Raw genomic sequence first — 17848 nt, forward strand, 5'->3', positions numbered from 1 at the left:
GTTATTTACAATAAAATCGGGGCTTCCTTCTCTGTGCTTAAGAGTTAAGAGCATGGGCTTTAGAGCTAGGATGTCTTTGTTCCAAACTGGCTCAATCCTTTACTTACAGGGTAATATTTGGCAAGTTTTCCTCTTTGGACTTTAGGTACCTATCTTTAGAATGAGAAAAAATAGTAGAGCCTGCCTTGAGGGGAATCATGGGGATTAAATGAATAATTTGGTTGGCACATTGTAGATACCCAACACATGCAAACTATTATGGATATTTTTTGTTAGGAGCATCTCGTGTTCTGCTCCCATATCTCCAGCTTGTTCCACTCTGAAGACACATGAATGTGTCTTTACAGGTAAACTTGAAACTTCTTGTTATGACCGATTATTACTGTTATTAGTGATGCATTCACCCAGCCTACACATTCATTGAGATTTGGAGTCCCTTTGTTCACAAGAGTAGCACTTATTAACCTACAGGACAGCTATCAAAGTAGGTCCTGGCCCATGTACTGGAGGCTTACCAAAGTTACACAGAGCCTCCCAGAGATCACAGAGTGAAATGACATTTTCTGTTTTATTGGGCTTCCTAGAAATCTAAGTCCAGTGGCAAGCACGTGAGTGGCAAGAAAGAGGACAGTAGTGGCCTTAGTTGTTACTGTCAGATGCTTCTGTTCTCTGAGCTTCCCCGTGCCCAGAACCCTCACGCGATCACATGTAATCCCTGGGCAATGCGAATGGGAGCCCGTGTATTGTTTAGGGTTAAAATGGGGTTTTCCAGAGCCCCGAGGACTTTTTCTTAATTATTTCATTGTTGGTCTAGGTAGCTCATCCACATGACTCAAACATTAAAAAGTATAAATAGGTGTATGGGAAGGGGACCCCCCAAAACTGGAATATATTTATAAACAAATATGTATTTATTCTTACATGTTTAAACTTCAATCACCTTCAAAGTACTCTCCATTTGATGCAACACACCTATTGAGACTGTTTTTCCCACTGCTCAAAACAGTTTTTGAACTTGTTGATTTTGATGCCTTTTAGTACTTCTGCCATTTTTTGTTTTACCTCTCCCACATCCGCAAAACCTTTCCCTTTGAGGACTTTTTTCATCCAGTGGGGGAAACGAACAAACAAAAACATTGCTCAGGGCGATATCAGGTGAATAGGAAGGGTGGGGGCATGAGGGTCATGCCGTTTTTTGGTCAAAAACAGCAGACCACTCAGCATGGTGTGGGCTGCTGTGCTCGTAAATCACCCATCATGAAATGGGCAAACTTACTGAAAAAGTCTTCAAAACAAAATTTCACTGAAGCTGAACACAGCCTCTCACAACAATGCCAGCCGGGGCAACGATGCAAATGGGGTCCTAGAACACTGACCTAGCAGAGGAAGCCTGTATTACAAGGGGCCTGCCCTCCAGTAGATAATTCTGGTTGTTCTGGGTCCTCTCTTGTGTAATGGAAATGCTTCTTCCTCCCCCTCTTCCTTACTCTATTTCTCACTCCTCTGCCCCAAATAAGTAAACCTGATTATTTATTTATTTATTTTTTACAATTTCAAGTTTACTGCATGGTACCATGCTCGGAGGACTGGCTTCATGGGTGTGGAATGTGCCGTCACATAGGACCCATGTTCAGGAGGGCCCTATACTTGCTTTTATGTTCTGCTATTGCTGCTGTGAAATTCTTAATAACTTAACTTCCCTGCCCCAGTTTTATTCTGTGCACGACCCTGCAACTTATATAGCTTGTCATGTGTGCTGGACATGGTTTTTCACTTTGCTCTTTTGTTTAATTATATGCCTTATAGATCTTTTCCTATTTATACATAAAGAACTTCCCCATTTTTAAAATAGCTACCCTGTAGTTTATCCTTGAGGATTTTAAAAACTATATACATGGCCACTTTAGGAAACCCCTTAGGGATCCCTGTCCCAATTCTCTAGTCCTTCAAAGCTTACAAACTTGGGAGAGAGCAAAAAAGATTGATCGAGAGAAAAGCACCAGAAAATCTTCCCTCTGGCTGAATCCCTCATTCTGCCTGCGTGGTTTTAGAAGCCCTGGGAAGCAACTCTCACTTCTGGGCCAGCTTCCGGCCTAGCAGTGTCCCCACTCCCACGGCGCTTTCCCTGCCGCCTCCACCCCGCCTCACTTTCCAACTCCCCGTTACTGAAAAGTGTGACAGAGAATCTTCAGGGCTCCATCTGTCACACAGCAAACTACTTTTGTCTTTGCCTCGATATGGAGACAAATACTTTGGGCTGGAGGTCATAGTGGCCACCAGAGACCCACTTTTAAAGCTCTCCTTCCATTCCTTTTGTATTCCTACCAATCATTATTTCTGGATAAATCTATGGTCATGGCATAGCAGTTTATCTGCTTATGAGAATATAGCCTAGGTCCTCCCTCCCAAGGGGCCTCCCAATGTCCTAAAGCCCATAACTCATTTTGAAGCAGCCAATGGCTCTAACGCCGTTACAGGCCCATGTCCCCGTGGCCCCCTCTTGAAGTTAGATATGACTGCTCACTCATTGAGGAAACAGTTCTACACAATAGGAAGTGCACTGTACCATAGTTGTTCTGAGCGGCTGACTCCTTGGAAAGCACAGAGCTTCATACGAAGCCCACATTCCCTGAGACGTTAATGCTTGGGGCTTGTACACGGGCACACGTCCTGCCTGTCACCCCTTTTCTGGCCATGGTTTGGGTTTGAGAGTGTGGGTGCGGGTCATTGTGATAGACTTACTTGTTCCAGTGTAAATAAATGGCAACTGGGATGGCAGCCCACTCGCAGAACCGAGAGCTGCTGGCAGCCGAAGACACGTAGCTGCCCCTCGGCCTTGGCCCGTCCACAGCCTGGTGGTGCACCTGCAGCATGCATTTGTGTGCTGTAGACACAGGCGTGAATGGTGAAGCAGGCGGGTGGGACTAAGTCCATGACCTTGTTATGTTGCTACGTCTGTTCCTTATCAGGCAGGAGAAACCACAAACCACCTGGTGGCTTACTGCTTCCTTTCAGTCAAGCCATGCCCTCAGCACCTGAAAGGAAGATTAACTCCAAACTAAGAGTGCACTTTTGGAGTCCAACTCCACCTTCAGGAAAGGCTTCCAGGTACCTTGAGATGCTACTGGGAGACAAAAAGGCTACGATTCCAATTAAACACCATATTGAGTAGTTTGGTCTCTGTACACTCTGTTTGTTTAGCTTATTTGACTATTTGATAAAAGAAGTGCTAGGGTAGCAAAAAAAATTAATTAAAATAAGAAAGAACGATCTTGAGAGAGAAAAGGGAAAAAAAATGCTAAGAAGCCATAGATGGCTTCTCCCCACACCTGCCAGCAATTAATTAATCACTAATCCATTCATTATTTCCAACTTAGGAATCTGTGTCCCCTGGACAAAAAAATAAGACAAATATTTTTTTAAATGTCTAATTAAAACATGATGAAAGACAGTCTTTAAAATGGGTTTGGCCAGTGCTAATCACATTGGCAATGTGTCTGGGAGCTCTCTGGAACTGGAAAAATTTTTTCTCATCAAAATGCTCAGGCTTTGAGACCCGTTTTCCTCACAGTTCACTACAGGGGGCAAGAACAGGAAGAGACCTACGACTGTGATCTCGTCCCTCTTCTCGCAGAGGGTGGGATGGCAGGAGGGAGGATTTGCATGTCAGTTGTCCTGAGCTGCTGGTCGGAATACATGTGACAGCATTATTGTGACGTAATTCACATACTCTTCAGTTCATCCTAGAGTCTACGTGTGTTTTTCAACCTGTATTATATTTTAATGCGCTGCAATCGGCTCAGGAAAGGACTGCACCTCTGCTGGCCTGAGGACGGGTGGATGGAGTCCTATGAGGAGCTCCGTGCCTGTCCATCCAGGGCAGAGGCCACCGCCTGGTCCCCACCCAGAGCTGGCAGCCTACATGGTGACTTCTCCCCGTTCTTCCATCATCTACTTGCCCTTCTCCACTCCAGCAGCTGAGGGTCTTTAGCCAAAGTGATTTACAGCTGTGTGTGCCAGGACAGGCTGACGCTGATTGAGTCCCTTATCTCCCTCCCATGCTCTCCCTGCTGACAACCTCCCGCCAGGTATCAGCCAGCGCATCAGCTCCCCGCTCCTGGGTGAGCCAGGGGCCATCGGGGATGCAGTCTGACTGTCACCTTCATCTGAACTGCCCTCTGCCCATCGCAGGTTAGAGGGTCACTTAAAGTCGTTCAGGGGAGAGGAGGTCATATCCCATTCCCAGCCAACCTGCCATGGGTGGGGACAATTTGGGGGAATATGGTTTCTAAAAGGCAGCACAGGGTACATTAACATGCATCAGCTGCTCCAGCCGTGGGGGTGGTGGCAGCCGCACCTGGCGATCTCTTCTTCCTCCAGTAAATACCAACCTGCCGTCTTCTTAGCACGGCTGCAGCCACAAAAGGAGCTTTGTGAGTTCTGAGACAAGTGAGGAAGTGAGAGTGGAGAGGAAACGTAAAGATGCCAAATGAACACAGGGATGGGGCGGTGAAGGTGCACCCCCTGAAGACTCCACGGGAAATAAAAACATGGGCTCCATGGAAATAGAACATCCGTCTAAGCCCAGCTTTTGAAATGGCCCCACATGCAGTGACATTTTCTTTTTTGGCTGCTTTGAAAAAGGAGAGGAGAAAATGTAGACTCTGACATTAAAGATGGATGGGGCTTAGACAAATTGAACAGTTTTGAAGGTTTTCCCAGTGCTGGGAAGGCTGAGGGCATGTTTCCTCAGTGTTCCTCACGGAGGGGCGTACTCTCTTTCCCTTAAGCCCAGAGAGGGCTGCATGGCGAACCGGCAGCTTCCAGCCCAGCCAGCTGCAGCGAGGTTTCATATTTAACACTGCATTGGCTTTGGATTGAGCTGGGGTTTGCTCATCTACTTTAGGTTGATATTTGCAACAGTAAGTGTACCAGTGCCTCTCAGCTGTGAGATGCTGGGCACAGGGATGAGGCCAAAGTACTGATCTTTTGTTTTCCAGAGAAGGGTGCCTGCGGAGAGCCCCCTCCGGGCAGAACCCTACTGTCCTGGGCCTGGCTGTGCATTTGGCTTTAAAAGCAGATTCGGCTGCCCGCCCCTCTGCGTGTGAATGGCAGCTTGAAGGAGCAGAAATGCCATTAAGGAAGAACTATTGACCCATCTGTCTGTGTACTGTTGACTCTCTGCTACCCTTCCATTTGTGGCCTGTGATTCTTTAATGTGGGAAGTGGTAATTGGAAGAGAGAACTTATAAAGAGGAATGAGGCAATGACTGAGTGTGACACTAAATAGTAAGGACTTGAAGACCACTTGATCTGTAAGGTCCTCCTAGCCACCACAAAATGAGACTTTCTGTTCCCATCTCCCCAGAACTTGCTGGTCCAGAGCAGATCCAAGTCCAGGGTGTCTTACTCACCTTGGTCTTTCCACAGTCTCCAGCACAGGTTCTATGCTGGCACCTCCTGGGTTCTGTATCTGTCTACGTCCGTGTCAGGAAAGATTAGAAACCCAAGCTTTACCTGGGGACCAACAGGAACATCAACAGGGAAACTCATGCACCTAGGATGGAAAGCAAATGACAGAGACAGCTAAAAAAGACTCGCCCTGTTTTAATGCCATAGATAGGTGCTAGAACTATAGCGACCAGAGCAGGTACAGACTGGGCAGAAAGAATTTCATGGAGCACGCAGGTCCAGTCTGCTTCAATCGGCGCTGGCTGCCACCGTGACCCCTTTTTTGATTAGGATAGCTGAATTAACTCCCCCCTTGCCTGTGGGCTTTGCTCCCACCATGCAACACAAATTGAAACACTGGGGTGGCAGGCGGTGGCAGTGGGGGCTGTGTTGGGGAGGGGACTGCAGGGACCTTCCATCTTGTTAATGTAACACTTCCTTATATGATGGGAGCTGAGAGCAGCCCGTAATGAATTTCTCCGCTGGTAATCATTCACCAGTGCATTGTGACCCATGTGTTTTTGCTGCGCTACTCATTTCCAGACTTTTGCGGTGACTTGTCAGCACCTAGTAAAAATGAATTGGACACAACCCATCTCTTCGTGCGATGCCCGCCCCAGCTGCCTTTTGTCTCGGTTGAGAGGAGGAGTAGGGGGGCCACCTGAAACAGCAGCCATAGACTCCTCGGCTGTGGTCTGCTTCCAGGCCCATCACGGAGGCAGATTAGCGCAGGCGTGCCAAGTCTGTGGGTGCTCTTGTTACACTGAGCAATACTCGTTGGTCCAAATAGTTCCAAAGTGGCCTTTGCCTTTTGCACCTGTTGTTTCCTGCTGTACGATGAGCTGTGCAGACAGTTTCTTTCATCAAGAAGACATGGGTGCAAATGGTGGTACAATTAGGCATCTGGGCACCCCATGGGTTCTTACCAACTCTGGAGTGAAGATGCGTTGATGGCGGGGGACAAGGCTATCGTCTGAGTCATATGCACGAGCGTTGCCATCTGCAACTGTAATTCTAGCCACGTGGTCAATCGTAAGAAGGGGTTTATAATCAGCTTTTACTGCATTTGTGGATTGTGATGATTAAACAACAGATGGGGAACCCAACCAAGATCTCTAATCTCTACCTCTTCACTGACGGAGTGAGCGAGGGCTGAGGGCGTCAGTTCGTGATCCCTGTCTAGGGCTGAGTCTATAATTAGGGCAGGCACCCATCTGATTTTCTGAGTCTGTTTTCTACATTCATTTGTATCAGACCACAAACACTGGTTTTTGGATTTAAAAGGATGGTTCCTGAATCCTGGGAAAGTCTAGGAAGCCCATGAGGAAGAGGAAGCTCCTCATTTAGGGTTGCCAGATAAAATACAGGATACTCAGTTAAATTTAAATTTCAAATAAACAATAAATATATTTTAAGTTTAGGTATGTCCCAAGTATTACACTTTTTTTTTAAAGGCCAGATGCTTTAACATTTTTTTCTATTAAAATGCTCTTTAACATTGTGGTAAAATGTAGATAGCATAAAAAAAATATATACACACTATTTTAACCATTTTTAAGTGTACAGTTCGGTGGGATTAATTAAGTTCATTCACAATGCTGTGCAACCATCACCGCTATCAATTTCCAGAACTTTTCCATCATCCCAAATTCTGTACCCATTAAATAATAGCTCTCTATTGTTATTCCCCCCAAGTCCTTGGTACCCTCTAATCTGCTTTCTGTCTCTTCGAAGCAGTGGAATCATATATAATATGTGTTCTTTTGTGTCTGGCTTAGCTCATTTAGCAGAATATTTTTAAAGGTCCCCTCTGATATAACATGTATCAGAATATCATTCCTTTTTAAGGCTGAATAATATTCCATTGTATGTACGTAACCACAGTGTCTATCCATCCATCTGTTGATGGATATTTGGACTGTTTCCACCTTTTGGCTACTGTGAATAATGCTGCTACACACGTGGACGTGCAAGTATCCATTTGATTCCCTGTTTTCAATTCTTCTAGGTCTGTGTACCTAGAAGGGAAATGCTGACTCGATGGTAATTCTATGTTTAACATTTTGGGAAACTGCTGTACTCTTTTCTATGGTGGCTGCATGGAATAATGGAATATTTTTATTTGTTAAACCTGACAACCCTCCAACTTTTGAAGAGCATTTTGATCTGAATATATTTAACCTAAATTTTCATATATCATTTGTCATAAATTATCATTTTACACAGAAATGAGTAATAACCATCTCTATCTTGGAACCTGTGGGCATCATTTCTCAGTTCAGACTCTAGGAAACTTCCACATTTTCCACTAGAGTGAAGCACAGGCAGCGATTAGGAAGAACTAAAACACTTGTCTTTTAGTCTATACAAACTGGGCAGCTTGCTGCCTGTCAGAAAGGGGAATTAAGACAAATCGTTTGTTCATTCATTCATTCATTCAACAAATGTTTATTGTACTTGCCCAGTAAGTGCCAGATATGAGTTGGGGGCTCCCATATGACAGTGAATGAGAAGCTTCTCCTTACCCCCAATTTAGCTCCAGCCAGGTTTCCCTCTGCCCCTGACCTGTGCACATGCTGCCCCTTCTGTGTGACGCGCTTCCCCTCCTGCCCATGCCAGGCATCTGACTCACCCTGAGACTTCTGCTCCCATTGGCCATGATGCTCAGGGGCGGCTTCCCTGACCCTCTCCCACACTCACAGCTCTCTACGCTTCGCTTTATAGCTCCTTCCATGATAGTCACGAGACACGTGTGTGGTTATTTGACTCACCAACATCTCTGTCTCTAGATTGTAAGTCCCTGAAGGCAGGGGCCATTTCTGTTATGCTTAACTGTCTCCTAGGATCTAGCAAGACACATAGTAGACATTTAATATTAAATACATTGATTTTAAGGATGAAGGCATGCATAAATTCTTCCCTCAAGCGCTAGTGAGAGAGAGACAAGTAAGCACATCAATATCTATGTAAGTAGTTACCAGTGAAGGGCTCTGGGAAAAAGAGCAATTCTGTTGAAAGAGAGCGAGCTTGGATGGGGGCCAGGGGCACAATAGAATCAAGGCCAAAGATGTGCTCCCGACTTCTTTGCAAAAGGGAGGTGGAGAGAATTTAGGGATGGGAGCATCTGCAGGGCTTTATCCTCACTGCATGTACAACACAGATTCACACAACTCAACAGAACTACTCCATTGGCTCGGCTGTCAGAGCTCAAGACTCAAAATTAATTTAGGCCAAATGCCCACTAGAGACAGGAAAGCCAACATGCGCATGACCTTCCTAAGGTCACAGAACTAGAGGCAGAACCGAGACTCCTGGTCTCCCAAGCTCTGGGACAGTTCTTTCCCATTTCCTCAGCATGTCCAAATTCAAGGGCAGAGGAGGATTGGTGCGTTTCAAACCCTTCTAAAGCTTTCTTTGAAGTCCCACAAGGTTTACAAATAGTTAGCTGGGAATACAAATGTGCCTACCCAAGAAGAGGTGAGATGAAGGGGTTGGGGGAGGAAAAAGGGAAGGAAGGAAGCAAATCCAGAGAGGCCACCTGCCATGGCTCTGGAGTTGTGCCCTGCCAGGGCAGTTATGCGTGAGGCTTGGCAGTACAGCAGGGCAGGCCGCGGGTGCTCCGGAAGGCTGCGCTTCAATTCCCAGCGGAGGCAGTCAGGGCTTCAGGATGGAGATTTATTAGTGGAGCTGTGCTCCAAGCCGCAGCAACCTGGCTCTGCTGATGATCTGAGGCCTGGGGTGGGGAACGCAGGGTGGGGTGGGGAGGCTCTAGAGGCTGCAGCCTGCTCTTTGCAAACTGCACTTTTTTCCAGGGAAGGCTGTTTGAATCAGGACAGAGGAGGGTTCCTACCTGACCACAGCTGTCCAAGCCTGTGGTTTGTGTGAGGAGCCCAGAATGAAGTGCCCCAAATCCTTTACTTTTGTGCTGGTGAGGGGCTGTGGTGGGTGCCTCTGTCTGCACAAGTGCCTGGCTGGCCCTTGGCTCGGGGCTTTGAGACGCCCTGTGTGGGCCCTGCGTAGGCTGGGTCCTCTGTGCAGAGAGGGGCCCCACCAACCTGGGGCCTTCGGGCAGGAGGAGCGTTGAGGAAAGGCTCTGATCACTTCCGCCAGGTGGGCAAGAGTCCTCAGCTGAGGGTTCTCTTTCTCTTACAGCACTCGAACAGTGCCCCTGCACACACAGTTGTCCTATGGGGTTTTCTGGCAGGGGACAGAGAGGGAACATCCTGTCCCATCCTCTGGATAAGCTGCAGGAATAACGGGGCTCAGGGCTCCCTTTGGTGGCCTCTCGCCCGGTGTGCGGGGAGAACACCGAAGGAATGTCCTTCCTCCAGGAGCTCCTTTTTCCTCTGGGTCACTGAGGAAAGGAAGGACTGAGGAGGACCAGCCTTGGCCTGGAGGGAGCAGGCCTCGAGGCTTGGGAATTTGAAGAGGCGGGAATTCAGGGGCAAGCGTGCCTCTGTCTTGGTCCTTAGGCTTCTTAGGACCCCTCTCCTTTTGCTGATGGGAATGGGTGTTCAAGTTACCATGAAGGCCAGGGCTGGACAGAAGGAAGCTCTGAGAACCGACGCAGGTAGCATTTCATACTCTGATCATCACCCCCTTAGCTCACACCCCACTCCCTGGGGGAAATATTTTCCGCAGGAGTTTTGTTTAGCTCAGCCTGGGATGAGAGGCCGAAGCTTATGAGAACTGGAACAGAGTCATCTTTTCCATTTCTCCTTCAGGCTCCCCTCCCCTGCTCCTCCACCACCACCAACGTGGCGAGGCAAAGGCTCCGCGGCATCCAGATGGGTCCCGTTTCCCTCAAGGATGGGCCCGTTCCAACTTCATTTCACTGCGTCCCCTGTGGTTTATATAAACATTTCCAGAAGGATACAGATAAGAAAGAAAGAAAAAAAAAGATCTTATGTAAACACTAGATGGCTAGAGACCAGGAGATATTATTAGTTTATTAGGGCTTTTAAAATACCCAAAAGCTCAACTAAAGGAAAGTGGAATTTGCTTTTCATTTTAACCTCTGTTATTGTTGCCTGGGTCAGTAATACAATAGAAGCAGGCATCTCAGGAGACACACGATATTATAAAGATCACAGGGAGGGCAGTGAGGGAAGTTGCAGAAATACGAGTCTGGTGACCTTACCAGCCAGTGAGGAATGGGGACAGGGAGTCGGGGAGTGGTACTTTCCATAAATTAAGGAAGGCCAAAGAGTGATGCAGATTTGACAGCACCTTCCTGCTGTTCTGTAACGGAGATTACCTGGCTCCCAGCCTCCTCTGGAACCCTTCCCCCCCGCTGATCCTGCCTTTGGTGCTTGTTTCCTGGGGCACAGCAGACTCTTCCCCCGGCAGCCTCTCTGTGTGCTGTTCCTTCAATGTGGCAAGCTGTTCCCAGGCACCTTGCTTAGCTGACTCCTCATCCCTTCAGCTTTTAGCTTAAATATCACCAGCACAGAGAGCTTCACTGGTCAACTATGAGGAGGCATATTTGTGAGATCACTGTTTTGGAAATCTGTCAGGCAAGTCTTTGAATTAAAATGGCCCTACGACCAGGTAGCCCATTACCTACCACCATTATATTTTCATTTTATAAATAAGCCAGACAGGCAATTAACCTAGTGATTCCACATGAAAGTACTGAGAACCATTGTCCCAAGAGAGTGAGAGTGAGCGGTTTTTGGGACATAGGACTTCCATGGAAGTCTTGAGCAAACTGGGATGATTTGGCCACCCCAAGTCTCCTTTGTCTCCAACAAAAAAAACACGCAACAAAATATCTCTGGTATAATGTTTATTTAAATAGTAATCTTAAAAAGGCTTTATACAAATCATATAAACACAGTTTGACATTGTTGTTTGTTTATTTTTTACATTGAAGAATCACAGTAAAAGCTCTCAAGTTCCCGTGATCTGGCTCAGCCAGCGAATGGTCGAATACCTTTAACTGCAAACCCTGGAAAAGTTAACCTTCTGTATGATGGTTTCACTTTTCCCCTTGTTTTCTTGCCATTCATGCTCATTCCTTGGACCCTCATCTCTGTCAACTCCTCATTCCCACCTAAGAGAGAAAGCAACCCTGTGGCCCTGTTGACCATCTAGTCCGGGAGAGCGTGGAGGTAATGTGTCATTCAGTACAAGGCAAAAAAGGAGATCAATACTGTGAGTTGGGTTTCCCAAAGGGAATGACTTAAGGAGATGGGTCAGCCAGTCTACCTGCAGATAGACAACAACTGCACCAGGGTGCCCCCTGGCCAAGTTATATAGTTGGGCCCTACTGTCTTTCTATGTCATAAGAGCCCAGCCTCCAGCGTTGGTGAGGTATCTACATGCAGCCTTGGGTAGCCTGCTTTTTGTTCAGCATTCAGGGCCTACGGTGACTATGGATACAGAGGGATGCAGGTTGAGTTGTACATAACTTAGAGGTGAACTGCAGGCTGGAGACAGGGCTGGTCTTTGGGGAATTGCAAAATGGCCCACTGGGCATGAGATGGCCAGACCCCCAGAGTAGATTTTTGAACTTCTATTCTGCAGGCTACTTCTGGAAATCCCTAGGACTTGCTAGCTTCCTGAACACTGAGCTACATGGGAAAGTGAAGAGGAGGGTAGACTAATTAAAAACTTCCTTCTGTTGTATGCCCAGCTCAGGGGGTGCCTAAAGCTAAGCCCTTGGGCTTGACAGCTTTACTTTTCACCTCTAACTACCACTGTGCCAACAAACGCCGAGATCAGCAGTTAACTCAGGCCCTAGGTCAAAGTCAAAGTCACAACAACAACACCGAGTCCCACGTGACCATTCACATACACAGTAGATACAGAGAACGCAAAGGCGGCTAAGACGCGTACACATATGAATAAATAGCTGTCGGTATGAACTCTCCCTCTCTGCATACAAAACACTGTGACATTACCATTTGAACTAGCATTTCCATAAGCTAACATTTAAAGGAAACTGCCAGTCCCATTCACCCTTCCCCTTTCACCTGGACAAATGAAATTGTGGGTGACCATAGCAGCAAAAATGGTCAGACAGTTTACCACTGATATGCAATAGGCTGGGCACACTGGTTGGGTTTCAAATGTATTTCCAGCACACAGGCAATCCTTAGGCATTGCTACAAAATCAGATTTGGACCTTGATGCGGACAATCTTATCCTTCACACAGTTTCATTCTGTTCCTGATGCCTCCCCTTCTGGAGTAGTTGGGAGTCATCTAGGGCTATGACTACCACTTGGGTAGCAGGGCTCATTCCATTAGTAGGATCAGCGGTGAAGTGGGGCAACTGGGAGTGGAGCCATTGGGGTTAGGGAGGGGGAATGCCTTAACTTGTATGATATTTACTGATTTTGACAGAGGGAAAATACATTTTTCTTTACTTTTTCAAGGCACTTAATAAAAACACATAAACTTGGGGGTGTGTGTGTGTGTGTGTATGTGTGTGTAAGAATATTCGTCTCTCTGGGGTTCAAGCAGCGTTGTTATGTTTTGGTTCATAGAGCTTGCAGACTTCTGGTTAGACTTCCACCCATCCTAGCTCTGACTCTCCTGAAAGGATAGGGTGGTGGCTGTAAGCCCTAAGGAGAAATCAATGTTTACTAGTTTATCGGAGAGACTAACCCATCAAAATGTCTCTGTACAATCTGCTCAGCCTTTGCTATCACATGATCACAGATATTGGACTTCTTCCTTCTCCACTGTTTTCCTTCCCACCTAGGGCACAAGTTCCCTCACACTGACAGGGAAAACATACCAGTAGCCTGTATCTCCTCGCCCCACCTTTGAGAATATCAAAGGATGAGTGTGTGTGCACATGTGTACACGTGTGCACCTGTGTGTGTGTACATGTCTCAGAAGAACAAGGAGGGGGGAAAAGAAAAAGCAAAACCACCACCAGAGGCCCCACGAAGTAGCCTCACAGCCATAAATTCTGGTCTGAATGGCTCCTATTCACAAAGCAAGTTAAGGCTTGTCCACTTCTAACATGGAGGTGCTTTCTATGGATTTTGACATGTGTAGTTTCCTTTCTGGTTTGTTTTAAATCACATATAAGAAAGAGCTGTTCATGCTGACCCTAAAATGGCAATTTTCCCCTGGATAAAAAAAGTTAAAGGCAACAACATCCTACTTAAACGCTAGGACTGGAAACGGCAGCTTGTAGGGTTAGCTGGCAGAGCCTACGCCCAGCAAATCTCATCAGTCATGAGAGGATCAGAGGACAGGATAAGCTGGACGGCTTTTTTTTTTTTTTTTTTTTAGTTTTTTTCCTAAAGATGGAAAGTCTGAAAAGACTCTGCTTTTCAAGTGTTGATTAGAAAGAGAAAGCAAAGGATAATGATCACCCCTCTGCTTCTATACTGGAAAAGTCTTTCTCTTCTGCCTCTTTGAGTTGCTCACAGACCAAAGAAATAAAATATAATAATAATAATAATAATAATAACAAACTCACAAACAAAATAGAACTGTGACCCCCAAAGAGATGAGCTCCCGTCTTTGTCCCAGCAATGACTCGGCCACCGCGGTATTTGGTGGGTCATAACCCCCAGTGCGGCTGCATCTCCCCCCATCCCTAGACTTGCCTGTCTGTCCTGTCCACACCTTCGGTATTCTAGATCGGTTTGATCGAGATTATGGCATTCAGTTTCCAAAGGAAAAAAAAACCTGTAATCTTCACTAGCCCCTCTTGCTGGAATGAAACGTCAGGTGTGATTCGGGTGCAATCCGTCATGCCTCTGAGCAGCACTTCTGGTGGTTCATCTTGACTTTGTGCTTTAGGCCGTCATAGAGCTCGAAGTTGTAGTTCTCCAGCGTGGTGCAGCTGCGGGAGCTCAGGCCGGAGTAGGAACAGGTGCAGTAGAGCAGAAGCCCTGCACACGTGGCCCCCAGGAGGACGCCCAGTGAGCTCATGGCGATAATGGTGATGAGGATGGGATCCAGTGTGTAGAGCCAGCTCTTTTCTTTGTTGGCAGAAGGGGCACTGGACCCTGAAGTTGCGGAAGAAGCGTTGCTCCAGTCCACTTCGTACTCATCTGTGATATAAAGCACATGGCAGATTGCAAGCAATGCTTCTCCCTCCAGGTGAAATACCTGAGCCTCCCCAGCCCAGTTTAGAGGTTCTACAGAGCACAGATAGGAAGCTGGAACTTACACCGCTTGGCTTCAAAGCCCAGCCCTGCCGCATTCCAGCTGTGTAACTTTGGGCGAGTTATCTAACCTCTCTTTGCCTCAGTCCTCTCATCTGTAAAATGGGGATACTAAGAAAGTCTACCTCATTGGATTATTAGGGGGAATTAAATGAATATTTATAAGGTGCTTGGTGTCCAGCACACAGTAAGTATAGTCCAAGTACTTGATACTTAAATAATTTGACTCATGTTAAGTAAACACATTATAACAGCACTATCAGGGTGGCTTTGGAGCACCTGGGATGGCCCTGTGTCTGGGCACCCTTCTTTCTTTGCCTCCTCATCCCTTACTTCCAACGGCTTTGAGTTAAATCAAAGGACAGGCTGAGACTGTTTTCTCATAGTGAGTGTCTCAATTCAGCATTTCTGACCATCCAAGCAGTAGATTTTTTTCAAGCCACCAGACCTCACTTGACATATCTCTTACCTCACTAATAGGTTGAATTACATACCTTCCCCAGATTCATGTGGTAAAGTCTTAAACCCCAGGACCTCAGAATGTGACCTTATTTGGAGACAGGAGCTTTACGGAGGTAAGCAAGTTAAAATTGGGCAGGCTCTTATTCAATGTGATTGGCGTTCTCTTAAAAAGGGGACATTTGGAGGCAGTCACAGATGGCAGAATGCCGTGTCGATATAGAAGTGGCCATCCATAAGCTAAAGAGAAAGGCTCGTAACATTTTCCCCTCACAACTCAGAGAAAACCAACCCTGTTGGCACCTTGATCTTGGACTTCCAGCCTCCAGAAAGGTGAGAAATACATTTCTGTTGTTTAAGACACCCAGTCTGTGGTACTTTGTTAGGCAGCCTGAGCAAACCAATATATTTCTATAGTGTGGCCAAGGCATGCCCACTTCATGACTCATTTTGTAGGATTTCCTAATAATTCTGTGAAGAAAGCAAGGTGATGGATACATTTTGTAATATATGAGGAAACTAAGGTTTTAAGAAATTAGGTGGCTAGGTAACTCACTCAAGCTCCCAGAGTTAGCAAACAGGTACACTGAGACTTGCATCCAGGCTTCCTGCCTCCTCCTGCCTTTCTCTCTGTCACCGCCCCCCCCCTCCCCGCCACCCTACCCCCAGTGGTGCTGCTGCTGCTGCTGGTCTGTGGCAGCCTCTCTGTGGAGGCCAGTTGCGCAGCTTTGCCCATAAAAGGAGCGTTAGACAGGGTTTTGCAGGGAGAGTCTGCATTCAGTTAACAAGGTGCTGTTTGGATTAGTCACTCTGTTGCTATAACTACACTTGAAGTGTTTGACTAAGGCCAGGTTAAAAGCAGCTGCTCTATAAACTGCTCTTCTTAAATGCATCAATCTTGATCTAGTGCTGGTCTTGGAGGGGCACCTTAGCGATCCCTCTCGGAGATCAACTCTGGCACTCTGAGAAGCCCTGGGAGACCTGTGCTGCTCTGAGCCGGGGGAAGAAATTACATCTAGGTGGTTGCTCAGTGGCCCTCCAGTCAAGACATGTGCTTCAGCCTTTTGAAGTATGTGTGTTTGAAGGGGAAAATAGAGTTTGGAATAAATAGGAAAATACGAGGTGGGCAGTGTGAAAAAGAAACATAAATCTTGCAGCAAGCTCCAACTTGGGAGTCCTGGATAGTGTGAGAAGGGTGGCTACAAGCCAGAGATCTGAAAACCACAGCAGGCCTGGGAGAAAACTTACATTTACACGCATTCACTCAGGCCCTTTTAGGAAGAAGGTTAATGGGTTCAAGCCATGACTTGTGTAGAAGAGCCTGGCTTTCACTTCTAAAAGGTTTATCCAGATTTGAAGTTCATCAATGTTGAAAGTTGCCTGAAGTAGGGGACCTGTTTCAGATTAGGCAGAAGGAACTCAATAAACTTTCTAAACTCTAAATTTAACCTTGACGGAGCAATTGGTGGTTTCTAGCCTTCTAATACCCTTCTAATATGCTGGGCATTATTTTTGTTGACGTCTTTATAACCAAACTTGAATTTCATGATTATATGCTAAATCATAGCAATACTCACCATCAATTTCATCTTCATAGCCCTCTCTCCCATGTATTTCTGGGATGTCCACTATAATGAAAAAGAAAATAGACAAATCAAGTTATACTAAGTTCTACCACCATGGCCAAAAGGCAGAGACTCAATGTTTCTGAGAATGACTCCCCAGGATGGCGGGCAGTAGAGCATCACATCTGCTTCTAGATCACATATTGGGCATATTACTGGAGCCTTCCTCCTTCAAATGCTTTGGTTTTACTTCCAGTAGCCAGAAGAACAGAAACAATAAGAAAGGCCTTTAGTGCCAAGTAAGTCCTCATTTGGATCTTTATAGTGATTGTCTAAGGCAACTTAAACGACATTCTATGCCCATCCTCAGTTGCCATTACTGTGATGTTCATTTAGTATAACATGCTGCTGCTCCTTATATGCATGCATCTAAGTGCACACAAAGTACGAGTCTTTCTCTTCTGGATTTCAAATAAACGTATGGTAATTTAAGGAAGTCATGTTTCATTGTTATATATTTTAATGTAGACATAGAATTGGAAAGAACATCATAATGCCTATTCACCTTCACATATTTGTGCTATTTCTCTTATCTTTCTTTCCCTGTTTATTTTTTCTATTGGCTTTTTTCAGTTTAGAAGAGATCAAACATGGGCATCCAATCTGACTAGCCCAGGCGTGAATAGGGCTAAGTTAATTTACTCCGAATTTTCTACAGTATTATCACTACTTTTTTCTTTTCTTTTTATGATAATTTTTTTGGGGAGGGCATAATACAGGTCTCTCTATTCATTATGTTGTCCATCTTATAGAACTCAGAGCCAGTAAAAATTACCTGTTTAAAACGGTAAAACATTAAAAAAAAGGGAATAAAATATATAGTGAAGAGTGGGCTTTAGCATTTCTTCCAATCTCACAAGTTAAGTATGCTTGTCGCGGCTGTCAGCAAAATGGCACCAAGTGAATGTATGTGGCCCTTTGGGAGTTCTATTCAACCCAAAGTCAGGTGGACAACCTTGAAGTCAGGACCATACGTTAATATCCAAAAATCAAGGCTTAAACAAAACTCAAATTGCAAACAACTAAAGTATCAAACAAAAAAGAGAACATCAGACCAGCCTGAAATTCTCTCTGATCAGCACAACATCTCAAGGAAGATCTGTTTGACCATGACCTGAACTGAGGATCGACCTATCATAGCCACACATAAAATTCAGTCTTTTCCTGGAAGCAGTAG

General features: G+C 45.9%; 1 protein-coding gene across 2 annotated transcripts in view; it reads right to left on the reverse strand.

The window, feature by feature from the left end:
- Positions 1 to 11233: 11233 nt before the first annotated feature.
- NRP2 (neuropilin 2) overlaps positions 11234 to 17848 on the reverse strand; it is a 114514-nt gene continuing 107899 nt past the window's right edge. For both annotated transcript variants that reach the window (XM_054585771.1, XM_054585770.1), the window contains exons 16-17: positions 16624 to 16674; positions 11234 to 14473 (exon numbers count right to left, since the gene is read on the reverse strand). In XM_054585771.1, coding sequence (XP_054441746.1) covers positions 14169 to 14473; positions 16624 to 16674 — 356 coding nt within the window. In that variant the 3' untranslated portion in view covers positions 11234 to 14168. The remainder of the gene's footprint in view (positions 14474 to 16623; positions 16675 to 17848) is intronic.

Source organism: Pteronotus mesoamericanus, unplaced genomic scaffold, assembly GCF_021234165.1.
Source record: "Pteronotus mesoamericanus isolate MK-2021 breed Mesoamerican mustached bat unplaced genomic scaffold, CSHL_Meso_final contig_90, whole genome shotgun sequence".
In the NCBI taxonomy this organism is placed as follows: domain Eukaryota; kingdom Metazoa; phylum Chordata; class Mammalia; order Chiroptera; family Mormoopidae; genus Pteronotus; species Pteronotus mesoamericanus.